The 12,888-nt window shown below is 37.4% G+C and overlaps 2 protein-coding genes across 2 annotated transcripts; one reads left to right on the forward strand and one right to left on the reverse strand.

The window, feature by feature from the left end:
- Nucleotides 1-2,050: 2,050 nt before the first annotated feature.
- LOC18011933 (protein NRT1/ PTR FAMILY 2.11) lies at nucleotides 2,051-4,632 on the forward strand. Its single transcript, XM_006394300.2, has 4 exons — nucleotides 2,051-2,223; nucleotides 2,656-2,873; nucleotides 2,955-3,508; nucleotides 3,601-4,632. Exons 1-4 carry the CDS (start codon nucleotides 2,082-2,084, stop codon nucleotides 4,508-4,510), a joined length of 1,824 nt encoding a protein of 607 aa, XP_006394362.1. The 5' UTR covers nucleotides 2,051-2,081; the 3' UTR covers nucleotides 4,511-4,632.
- An 86-nt stretch (nucleotides 4,633-4,718) lies between these two features.
- On the reverse strand, nucleotides 4,719-10,370 carry LOC18011764 (ATPase 11, plasma membrane-type). Its single transcript, XM_024151090.1, has 21 exons — nucleotides 10,317-10,370; nucleotides 10,101-10,220; nucleotides 9,803-9,901; nucleotides 9,569-9,706; nucleotides 9,253-9,387; nucleotides 8,954-9,133; nucleotides 8,626-8,832; nucleotides 8,299-8,418; nucleotides 8,103-8,222; nucleotides 7,885-8,007; nucleotides 7,693-7,797; nucleotides 7,457-7,601; nucleotides 7,213-7,377; nucleotides 6,880-7,118; nucleotides 6,688-6,720; nucleotides 6,494-6,575; nucleotides 6,146-6,306; nucleotides 5,739-5,924; nucleotides 5,466-5,648; nucleotides 5,141-5,319; nucleotides 4,719-5,039 (listed from the first exon to the last, which is right to left on the reverse strand). Exons 1-21 carry the CDS (start codon nucleotides 10,368-10,370, stop codon nucleotides 4,943-4,945), a joined length of 2,871 nt encoding a protein of 956 aa, XP_024006858.1. The 3' UTR covers nucleotides 4,719-4,942.
- Between the last annotated feature and the right edge of the window lie 2,518 nt (nucleotides 10,371-12,888).

A 12,888-nucleotide genomic window follows, 5' to 3' on the forward strand; every position in this document is an offset into this window, starting at 1 on the left:
AGTTGTTTTTTTATTTACCAATACAGGAATCCTCCCTCCCAGGCTTTGTTTATCTATTGTTTAAGATTTCTTTTTTATGAAAAATGATCTGAGGCGAAATGGTAAATATATTTCTTAAACTTACAATCACTATACCTAATAAAAACGAAACACAACGATGACTATTAACTTTTTTTTTTTGTCTTTAATTACCTCAAAGACTGTCAATACCATGAATCTTGAACTAGAGCCAACAATCCTTTTATAAATTGTTGATCGCATTTCTTTGACAACTACAAGCAAAGAAATAGGACAGCATATGCTGGAGGAATTTAATTGTGGACCAAATAGGTAAAATGAAAGAGATTAAAGTTGAATTGAAAGCTCAAGTTGACGAGATTGAAATAAGGGTACCCATCCTTATTGGTGTCAAGTCGAACAAATATTACTAACATCTCATATTTTTCTTTTATTTTGTTGCTTTTACCAACATCTACTAATTTTCTAGAATACGATGAATAAGACCAAAATATACAATAATAATGTTTTTTTTGGGTCAATTTTACAATAATAATGTTGAATATTTTCTATTATTGATTTTTATTTATCAACTGAGATAAGCATTGTTCGGACACTGTTTTTTTTTGTTTTTTTTTTTGCATGGGTCTCATATCTTTTGACATTATTATGTTTTTATGATAATTGATTAAGAGATTTTGAGTTTGTGTCTGTACATCTTTCAGATGTCGATCAAACTGAAAACACGATGTCATATAGATAGTTTACAATAAAAGTTCACAAAATGCCTATGAAGACCACGAAATTCTTTCCGCGAGCTGACTGAAAACTAAAATTCATCAATTTACTGAAAAACGTAGAGACAACATAACCAAATAAAAAGGTCATTGCCCTTTTTATTAAGAAACAAATCAACAAAACAAAATAAAGCTCAATAAATGACACAAAATTTGGCGTTTTCAATGAATAAAACCACAAATGGCTTTTAATACAAAAACTTGTGGATTTATAAAATAAAAGTGCCGAATGACATTTAACATAAAAAAGCTTAAATGAAAGTAACACAATAAAACCATGGCCAATTTTTAACTTTCTATTATTGTAAATCCACTAAAATTAATTTTTGCCCGGATCACGAAAATCTTTTACTAATTTCTTTTTGGTTTTAAAATCTCTTGCCAGCTAATTTGGGTAAATAAATGATGGTGAACTGATTTTATCTGAATCAAATAAGATTGAACTAAAGTTATAATTCTTTTTTAAAAGTAGTTCAATTCTTAGATATGTGAGAATTATATTCATGAAAAAGAGTAGATAGTATAACCTCGAAAGCATAACTCAATCAACTTAGACTAATAAATAAAATTAAATGAAGACCTGATATATAGTTTGAGAAAACAAAGAGAAGAAGAAGATATTCTCCGTTTTATAATAAATGTCAATTCTGATATATTTCATACAGATTAAGAAATTAATAAAATATATAAATATACTCCTATTAATATACTTTTATAGCATTTAATACAAATACTATTATTTTTAAATGAGGGATAAAACAGGAAATAAGAATAAAAAGTTACATTGAAAATGTAAAATAACACTCTTTTTAAAACAAAAAATGAAATCTAAAACGACAGAAACGGAGGCATTAATAAATAAACAGAAAATTGGATGATGGAAAACAAATTGACTGAAAATGGACGGAGAGCTTAAATAACGTGCCGTTATTAAGAGGGACTGTTATGATGGGGGCCACAGCACTTGTAATGGAATCTACATTTTCATGGATTTTTGAGTTTTTAAAAAGAGAAGTTTAATTTCGGAAGAAAAAGAAAAGAACTTTAATTAAACTAATCTAAAATCAATATTAAATCACTAACACAGCTCTGTTTCACGGCTAAATTCACAAATTACCACTTTGTCTAGATTCCGACATCTCCACCATCCTATAAATAGAGACAGACAGCTCTAAGATGAAGAACAGATTCATCATTAGCCTTTGAGATAGAAACAACATACAAAATAAAGAAACTACAATTTTAGTAGTATAAGTAGTAATTACAACAAATATTGAGAGCAGCAAAATGGAGAGAAAGCCTCTCGAAGTCGAGTCAACGGATGACCAGAAACCTTCATCCGCCGTTTACGGTGGCTCTGTTGCGGCGGTTGATTCGGTTGAGGAAAAAGTCGTTTATAGAGGCTGGAAAGTCATGCCCTTTATCATTGGTAACGCAAACTTTGATCATTTACCGTTTTTATGGAAAAAAAAGTTTTTGGGTCCTGGAAACTATTTTCTTTTTTGTTGGTTTCATGAAGTTAGGAATCAAAATCTATAGAAAACATCAGTCTTGCTCGAAGACTTGTTGGTTTGATTTTTTTATTTGTTAGATTCTCTGTGTTGTTGTCTTAGTCTTTGACTTAGTCAAACAGTAAATTAAGACAAATAGAGGGAGATCTTGAATTTGAGGAGGCTTTAGAATATAATTGATCAAGAAACACAGATTTCATATAATTGTTTGATTCTTGGTTTGGTTTCTGACACAATCAAATGCAAAGCCTGAAACTTTACCGCAACACATACAATCAGCTATGATAAAAATCTTTCATTTCTTCTGAGGTCAAAGTCTTATGATCTTGGGCTGTGTTGTTGTTATCCAGGAAATGAGACATTTGAGAAGCTAGGGATCATAGGAACACTATCAAACCTTCTGGTGTATTTAACTGCTGTCTTCAACATGAAGAGTATCACAGCTGCAACCATCATCAATGCCTTTAGTGGCACAATCAATTTCGGAACTTTCGTTGCTGCTTTCCTCTGCGACACTTACTTCGGTCGTTACAAGACTCTAACCGTCGCTGTCATCGCCTGTTTTCTTGTAAAGATCCATCCTTTATAATCTTTCTTCCTCAACAAGCATTTTTGGTTTCTGATAAGGTGAATTTGGGGTTTATTGCAGGGATCACTTGTGATACTGTTGACTGCTGCAGTGCCACAACTGCATCCAGCTCCATGTGGAACAGCGAGCTCGTGTACAGGGCCAAGTGGTGGCCAGATAGCGTTTCTTCTGATGGGTCTCGGGTTTCTTGTAGTGGGAGCAGGCGGGATCAGACCGTGTAATTTAGCATTCGGGGCTGATCAGTTTAACCCCAAAAGCGAGTCAGGGAAAAGAGGGATTGATAGTTTCTTCAATTGGTATTTCTTCACCTTCACTTTTGCGCAGATCTTGTCGCTGACACTAGTCGTCTATATCCAGTCTAACGTCAGCTGGACCATCGGTTTAACCATACCGGTCGTTCTAATGTTCTTGGCCTGCGTGATCTTCTTTGCCGGAGATAAGCTGTATGTGAAAATCAAGGCCTCGGGTAGTCCATTGGCCAGTATAGCTCAAGTTATCACGGTTGCAATTAAGAAACGTGGATTAAAGCCAGCGAAACAGCCTTGGCTTAACCTTTACAATTACTACCCACCAAACTACGCAAACTCCAAGCTCAAATACACCGACCAATTCAGGTATAACAAAAACACACACACCAATGTCTAGTTATTCTTACTCTGTTTTGGATGTTTTGTTTTGACTGAGAAAAGCTTTAATCTTTTGGCAGATTTCTTGATAAAGCGGCGATCTTGGCTCCGGAAGACAAGTTGGAGGCCGATGGTAAGCCTGCGGATCCATGGAAGCTCTGTACAATGCAACAAGTTGAAGAAGTCAAGTGCATAGTGAGAGTGCTTCCTATATGGTTTGCTTCATCAATCTACTACTTAACCATAACCCAACAAATGACTTACCCCGTCTTCCAAGCCCTCCAGAGCGATCGTCGCTTAGGCTCGGGAGGATTCGTGATTCCGGCAGCCACCTACGTGGTCTTCTTGATGACAGGAATGACGGTTTTCATCATTATCTACGACCGTGTCCTCGTGCCTACCTTAAGAAGAATAACCGGTCTAGACACAGGGATAACGCTCTTGCAGAGAATCGGAACCGGCATTTTCTTCGCCTTTGCAAGCTTAGTAGTCTCCGGTTTCGTGGAGGAACGGAGGAGAACTTTCGCGCTGACTAAACCAACACTCGGTATGGCGCCAAGAAAGGGAGAGATCTCTTCAATGTCAGCTATGTGGCTGATTCCACAGCTCACACTCGCGGGTATAGCCGAGGCATTTGGAGCGATTGGACAGATGGAGTTTTACTACAAGCAGTTTCCCGAGAACATGAGGAGCTTCGCGGGTTCGATCTTTTACGTGGGAGGAGGAGTTTCGAGCTATCTCGGTAGCTTCTTGATTGCAACGGTTCACAGGACGACGCAGAACTCGGCGGGTGGTAACTGGTTAGCAGAGGATTTGAACAAAGGAAGACTGGATTACTTCTATTTCATGATCGCTGGAATCTTGGCAGTTAATTTTGCTTACTTCTTGGTGATGTCAAGATGGTATAGGTACAAAGGAAGTGATGATGAAGCAACAACTTATGAAACCAATGGAGATGTCACCAAACAACAAGACAAGAACACTGTCTGATGATTATGGGTTTCTCATCTTCTGTAAGCTTCGAGACTTAGTTTTTGGTCAGCTTCCATCCCCTTACACTCTTTTGGATTTCTTGGAATAAGCTGTAGAGATATGAAGTAATGATATACTTGTTCTAGTTTTCTTTTTTCTTTTTCTTTCCCTGGTGATTATGTTAGATCACATCTCTTTCTGTCTATCATTGTGGAGAAAAGGGGACTATAACAACAGATGTATTGCAAAATAAAAAAAATTGTCTTGCATTTTGAGGATTCTGTTTCTATTTCTGTCATTCTTCATCATACAACAGAATTAACAAACCCACCAAAAATACTACTAACTTGAGTTTGATACTTATATGCATAATCTGTATCCAAGTTTCAAACAGAGAGATCTTCAAGGATATTGAGACGGTTCTTGGGCAGCACTCTCTCTACGATTCTATCAGACTGTGTAAGATTGTTGAATGGTTTCAATGTCCAGACCTTTTAGTCTCACGACAGATTCAACGTGGCCCTTGAGAGTGTGGAGCTCCCGCAACCTATCAAAGTGTAAGAGAGAATGAGACAAATAACAAAATTTTCCTGTTTTGTGTTCTCTCTATGACTTCACAGGATGGAAAAAAGAGTAAATAGTCTTTACCTAGCAATCTCAGCTCTTCTCTTAGCTTCTTCAGCCATTTGAGAAAGCTCGTTGAAATGGGTTCGCTCTGGGAACATCTTAGCATCTGGTGCTTGCAGTCCATGCAGCGTTCTCTGTGCGTGCGCCCATTGCAGCTCCCTTTGCTCTTTTCCGAAATCCTTCTGCCTCGTGAATGCAATCTATGCAACAGACGCAGAATGATTATAATCAGAGAATCACGAAAGGTATCCAATCCATATCCACAATCCATCATCAAATACAGATAAAGCAAATGGAACGAGGAGAAATAAAAAGAAATACTGCATGTTGCTTTTTTGATACATACCCTTTGTTCAATAACAAGATCCCAGGCTCTGCCGCTAAGGGCGTACCGAATCAAGAACTTGATGATATCAAGAGGAATGTAGAATACAATGTTATAGAGCCAAATGACCCCGGCCCATCCCCACCCGATCCCTTCAATCGCAGCAAAGCTCCAATTCGCATAGACTGCAATTAGAGTAGCCACCTGTTTGGAAGAAAATGGTTAAAAATATGGAACAGCGGTTTATAACTCTGACTTGAGTGTTGATCACAGATAGTGAAGTGCCACACTAACCAATTGAGCGATGATAAAGGCTATCAAGAGCCACGCCCCAGGACGTTCCACATAAGACCAACTCCGTGACCGGGTAACAAAGATAAGTGCCTGACTTATAATGCTGACTTGTAGGTATATTGCTGAGGCAAGCTTTCGGAAATCATCATGTGCTGTTTTCTCAAGGGTTGAAACTCCAAAAGTTCGCTGAAAATCAAAAAAGAAAGTCTGGTCAGTGGTCACTAAGATATAGAAAATAGGAATTTTATACTGGTTTACAACTATATCTAAAGCGAAAGTTGATAGTGCAGTAGAGTAACTCCGGAAACAACTGATGAGGTGTTAATGGGGCACATGATCCAAAATACAAAACAAGCAAGAGCACTGCTTTTTTTTTACTGAAGAGCAGAGAGAGAGAGAGAGTATACCGGGAAGAAGTCAGTTTTATACGCAGCCCAGAAAAATATAACAGTCATCATTGCCATGTAGGTTCCAAACACAACGCCCGTTGCAAAAATCTCGGACAGTTTCCAGCTATCTGGAAGAGGGGAAGGTTTCACCCTGTCTTTTGATATTGTCATAATTGTGCCTACAAAGTCAGTGTCACAAGAGTTGATCAACACAGAAAGACTCTTGAGAAGCGATATGAAACCAGCTAAAACTTTAGATAAGCTAAAATTCTAGACTAATGCAATTTTTCCATCAATCTTGGGTACAGTTTTCACAGTACTAGAGACTGATATATATATTAAAGAATGTAGAAATAACGAACGAACCATCGTTCAGGATGGCAATGATAAGAACCATGAAGGGTGGGAAGTCAAACTTCCATATGAGAGCCAGCAGCATGAAACCAAGCTGATATTGCATGGAGTGAAGGAAATCACAAAGAGTGTCATACACATGAAAATCAAGTTGTAACAGGAACCTTAGAAAAAAAAGAAGCTGGAAAAATCATATGCCAACTTACGACAATACGGATTGTGATGGAAACCGCATAGATCTGTCCAGAAAAACAGAGACCCAACACAAGTTAATTAGCTTACAAAACAAACGAACGAATTATGAGATGTTATATGTATGAGACATTACATAATTCCTCCATCAGTATACAGAGAAAGTTTAAGATGTGATGGAGATTGAGAGTAAATGCAACACTCACGGTATAATTTTTCATTCTCTGAAAGATAGCACGACTGGTCAAGACAGCGCTTATGATGACACTAAGACCAGGTTCAGTAAGAACAATATCCGAAGCACTACGAGCTGCGTCAGTTGCATCAGCAACTGCAATGCCAATATCGGCCTTTTTAAGAGCAGGCGCATCATTTACTCCATCGCCCGTCATTCCACATATATGCTTCCTTGCTTGTAATCGCTTCACTATCTCATATTTATGCTCTGCAAAACAATTTCATGACTAATTTGGTTAACAAGTCCGAGTTGAACTACACTGGACTGAAATTTTGGAAAAACAGAATCATGCAAATTTTACCAGGGAAGACGCCAGCAAAGCCATCAGCTTTTTCTATGAGATCATCAATGGGTAAGGCACCTATAGACTCATCCTTGTTCTGTCCAAGCAAAGCAGATGAAGGGTACATGTTGGTTCCCATCCCTAACCGGCGTCCGGTCTCTTTTCCGATAGCCAACTGATCTCCTATAAAATACCACAAGCCTTTAGAATGAACTTTTTATGAAAGGCAAAGAAATTGTCTCGGCACTGTCATGCTCTTCACCTGTGATCATTTTGACATTCACCCCAAGATTTAAAGCTCTTCTAATTGTCTCGGCACTGTCATGCCTAGGTGGGTCAAAAAGAGGCATGAGACCCACAAATTGCCAAGGGCCTCCAGCACTTTCCTTTGTACCTTCCGGAACTTCCTGCAGAAAGCCAAACGCTCTCAACCTTGAATCTCGTATCAACTTTACACCCAAATATCTCAAGAAAGTTGAGGAGCTCGTCACCAATTACCTGGTATGCCACAGCAAGAGATCGCAAACCCCGTTCAGCGAACTTATCTATTACAGTATGAACTCTTCGCTCAATCTCTGATTTATTGTGCGCGAGATTTAGGATCTGTGACATTGGCAACAAAAGTAACAATTGAGACTATGATCTACACCAAACAAAATGTGAAGAAGGGAATGCAACTGAAAAGCTTACTTGCTCAGGTGCACCTTTGCTGACCCTATGCATTTTACCATCACTATCAATATATGTCAGCGCTGTCCTCTTATCAGTGGGATTAAATGGAAGAAAGTGAATCTCTCGAACACCAGCTCGTGCCTACATAAATTAATATTGAGGAAGCGTTAGAAACTAGAAGTGTAGCACATTAATGAAAAGCATTTCTGTGGAAAAACCAGAGTTCACAAATAGACCTCTTTAGGGTCAGCAAGCATCCCAACTATAGCAGCATCTATGGCATCTTGGTTTTCAAGTCTGGAGGCTTGAGCTGCCATTAGGACAACAGTATCCGCATCCACTCCTTTCGTGAAAACCTATATACAATAAACTTGCGCTCATTCAGAAATGTCATCCTGGGAAGATTCATTTATCTGAGCAAGCCAAAGATACCTCGATGAGATTTTTGTCGACTGTAAGTTTATTCAGTGTTAAAGTTCCGGTCTTGTCACTGCAAAGCACATCCATGCCAGCCATTTCCTCAATAGCTGTCATCCTCTTGGTTATTGCTCCCTGCGAATATATATCAGAATATAATCATATAGCCATACAAACACAGAGAATCTTCAAAAGAAAATTTAACAAAACACTGGTTGCCAAGTCATTCAATATCAAGCAAGTTCAACTTCAACACCCGATGAATTAAAAAAAATCTCCAAGAATTGAGAAGACAAACATGAAATATAAAACGGAAATTCAAAACACATCTTATGTGCTAACCTGCTGAGATAATCTATGAGAGCCAATGGCCATGGTCACAGACAGAACAGTAGGCATGGCAATTGGGATACCACCAATGAGAAGCACAAGAAGGTTATCAATCCCGGGGCGATATGCTCGGTGTTGAATGGGATACATCACGACAATCTCAATTAACATCCCCACTGCAATAGAGCAGATGCAGAAATTCCCAATGGCAGTTAAGACCTGCACATTAAACAAACAGATAAAAATATTAGTATAATGTGAACCAACCTGAAAAACGAAACAGCAAGATACCATCAAAGATCTCAACAATGAGAATTTTCAAACGAGTAAGAAAACATGCCTGTTGAAAATGGCCAACTTGGTTGGTCGTGTCAACAAGATGAGCGGCCTTTCCAAAGAAGGTATGGACTCCCGTTGCAATAACAACTGCTTCAAGCTCTCCCTGTTTGCAAGTGGAGCCGGAATACACACCATCCCCTGGACCTTTGGTTACTGGGAGAGATTCACCAGTAAGAGAAGACTACAGAACAAAGGGTTCATAAAAGCTTCAGTACAAATTATGAATCTGGAAAGTAAGAAAAACTTAGCAGTATAATATCCAAACATCCAAAAGTGGCTAATCAGTTATCAGGTTCAAACCTGATCGATCTTAAGGGGATCACCCTCGAGAAGCCGAGCATCAGCAGGAACGATATCCCCAAGCTTGATGCTAATTATGTCACCCGGAACAAGAATTGCAGCATCCTGCTCACCCCACCTTCCATCTCGAAGAACCTTCATAAACGTTTTGAAAAGAGATGTGGATATACATTAAGCAGAAATGAGTAGCTAAGAACCAAATCGACATCTCTTAAGACTAGATAAGAGTATCTTGCGGGCAAAAACCTGATAAAAGAGGTAAGACATTGTAGACTCTGCGGTTGAAAACAAGTAGCAGTAAGCAAGAATATCAAACCTTTGCTTTCGGAGCAAGGCGTGCCATGAGAGCGGCGGCGGCATTTCCGGCGTTGTTCTCCTCGATGAAACTGATGGTTGAATTTATCACAAGCAGAGTAATAATACCAACAAAGTCTTGCCAATCAGGAGGCTTCCCCTGGTAAGCATCATCAAGAAAAAGAGAGATATCTTAGAGAGTTAAAACTAACTTTAAAACGAAAAAATCATGTAAGAGGGTCTAGAATATGCTCACTCCTCCATTAGCAAGTGCAATAGCCATGATGGCAGCAGCTTCCATCACCCAGGAAAGAGGATTCCACATGAAACCTAGAAACTTCAGGAATTTGCTTTCCTGCAAAAAATTTTAAAGGAACTTTGCTTCAGGAAATAGAAATTACAATATAAGGGAGCTATAGGCTATGACATATTCAGTAACAAAGCCCTAGATTCCAAACGTTACAGTAAGCGAAGGGCTGAATTCATCAAAATGGGATGCAAGTACTAAAGTAAAAACTACAACTAAACACACGCATAATCGTAGAGATGCGAACCTTCTTTTCTTCGAGCTTGTTATGCCCAAAGAGGGCAAGCCTTTCATCAGCAGCTTCCGTGGTGAGACCTTCTCTGCTACATCTTAGACTCTCAAAAACTTCTTCAATAGGCACATTTTCCTGTAAAAAAATACGCAAAATCATCAGACTCTTTTTCTCCAAGAAAAATTTGACATAAGAGAAACAGAAAAAGAAAGGATTGAGCAGATCTATTACCAGATCCACCGTTTCTTTCAAGACGGCCTCCAGTACTTCCTCCTTGTCCCCCATATTCTTCTGCTCGCTCCGAGAAATAAAAAAAGAAAAAAAAAATATCAGAAGAGGAATTTCAAATTCGCCATGAAAACACCAGCAGAAAGCTCCAGAACAAACAAACAGAGCATAAAAAACGGTGAAATTTTTCAGAGAAGTTTCGTAAACTTGGACGCAGAAACCTGTGATTGATTGATTGTTCGTTTCCTTAGATTGAGAGAAAGAAGAAATGAAAGAAGAGAGTAGAGAAGAAGAAGATGAGGAAACCGCTAAAGGTTAGTGGCAGTATGGGAAGCTAACACACACTCTATATCTCGCCCCACAATAATATCCTTTCTTTTTTCTTTTCTCTTTCTTTAATTAAAAGCCCTTTTTCTTACTGCCTTTTTCAACATTTTTTCTCCTTGCGTCAAATATTCATGAGACCAGAAATATATCACCTACAATGGGGAATAAAATAATTAATAATTAATAATTAATAAATAAGTTTAAACATTAAAAATCTTTCAAGTAATTTAATCTCCAACACGTTCGGTTATGGTTTACATATTTTTTTGGGTTTAGAATGCAGTAAATGGGTTTAGTTGGAAAAGCTGGAAAATACAAATTCTCCTCCTTTGTAATTGTAAATGCTCTAGTGTATGTAGCTGTAATTTAAGAAAAAATTGAAATTGTTTAGCAGACACCGACTTCAAACTCCCAACAGGCTGATCTTATTTTTGTACTATAATTCGTGGAATGTTACTGACACAACGAAATACCAAAGATTAACAACAATTCTAAACAGAAATTGATATGATGTATAATATCTTCAGTATATAGATCTGTACTTCGAATCCAAGTTCAGTAGTCAGTACTAAAACCAAAGCAGTATATATATTTTTTTTTGTTTCTTTCTCTTAAATATAGCAACATTGTATTAGATGCTTCATTCCTATCAAACCTCCAACGTCCATGCCAATCGGGTCAAAATAAGTAACGTACACGAAAATATACATATGTTTCTTGTGAATCTGATCCAATGCAAATTCATTTAATTGAAATACTTTTCACCTAAGTCACCTAACTAATATGCACATTATAGTTTTTTAAAAAAAACAATAAACAGATAAAAAAACAGTAAAACCAAAGTTAAACTAATACAATTAAGCAAGGTGAGCAGCCATGAGTGAATTGTACATTTAAATCATACATTTAAACCTTCACACGACACCGTATCGCTATGAGTGAATTGTAGGCGGATGATATAAATTAATAAAATGTATGAAACATTGATGAAAGGAAACGAATGGGTCCCACCCAAGGAAAGAAACAGCCATGTGCATGAGAAAATATGGTGGCCATATGCGAAGAGGAAAAGATAGACACGTGTCCAAAGAAACAAACAGTTCACAATTTACCACACACACACACGCCAAAACAAAAGAACAGCACAACCCACGTGTCGCGACCTTTGTTGTTTGTCCTCCTTCTCTATGTTTTCCGTACGGTACCCGTCCGTAAAGCGAGAGTGTTTTCCACTCTTTTTTTTCCTTTTTCTCATTTCTTTTGCCTTCTTTTGTTCTTTAACTTTTGTTTTCTCTGTTTATTTTTATTTCAATTCGGTGAAGAAGTTGCATACAGCGGCTTAAACTTCTTGGTTACCAAATACTCTATTTTATTTTTCTAAGTTTAATAAACCATAAATTATCATCATAATTTTTTGTTTTTTTTTTGAAAAAATGAAGATTCAACTTAAACAATAAAAATTTGATAAAGAAACAAACCGAACGAGAAAATAAGAAGCTAAACTGGAATACTACTCAGATCTTTTTAACAAAAGGATAATAATAGAGTACTTAGTTTATAATTAGTGATGATACGTTTTATATTAACAAGTTGTTTAATCATATAACAAACTGTTATCTATTCGAATATTATCCTCACGTCTTTTTTTGGTTTTCAAGTCTTTTCGAACTTCTTATTTGAATAATGGAAAATTGACTCAGAAATTATCCACATTATATCAAAGTGTAGTAACTTTTTCTCTTTCTCTTTTTCCTCGGGGAAGAATAATACCTCCCCTTTAGCATTATTTATCGTTTATTAAATTGCCGAAGGTTCTATTATATATATATCGGTTTAGTGTTCTATTATCCTTTCCACGCAAAAAAATTATGTCCGTTTTCTTTCAGGTAGTGCTTGATGACGAGTAGACTTGTATCTTATCTTATTTTCTCCTATTTTCTAAAATTTGTATAGAGATTGTTTGGACTTAGGTGTAGGCCCAAATGGGGACTTAGAAAAGTAGAAAACTAGTTAGGATCCCTTGCTACAAAGTTAACGTATAATTGCCCGTAAACAGCCTACTGCCTCTCTTGCTCCAAATTCGACTATCCACTAGTGCTCTATCTCAGGTGTATGTACGTAATTCATTTTTGGAAAATGCTGATGATTCATCGGTTATACCGTTAGGCCAACACTGGTGATCCACTTGTGGCCAATCAAAGATCATCGAAGGAAACAAGAATAAAAGAGACATTTGTATATCAAGTGT

The sequence above is a fragment of the Eutrema salsugineum genome, unplaced genomic scaffold, assembly GCF_000478725.1.
Source record: "Eutrema salsugineum unplaced genomic scaffold, Eutsalg1_0 scaffold_6, whole genome shotgun sequence".
Classification (NCBI taxonomy): Eukaryota; Viridiplantae; Streptophyta; class Magnoliopsida; order Brassicales; family Brassicaceae; genus Eutrema; species Eutrema salsugineum.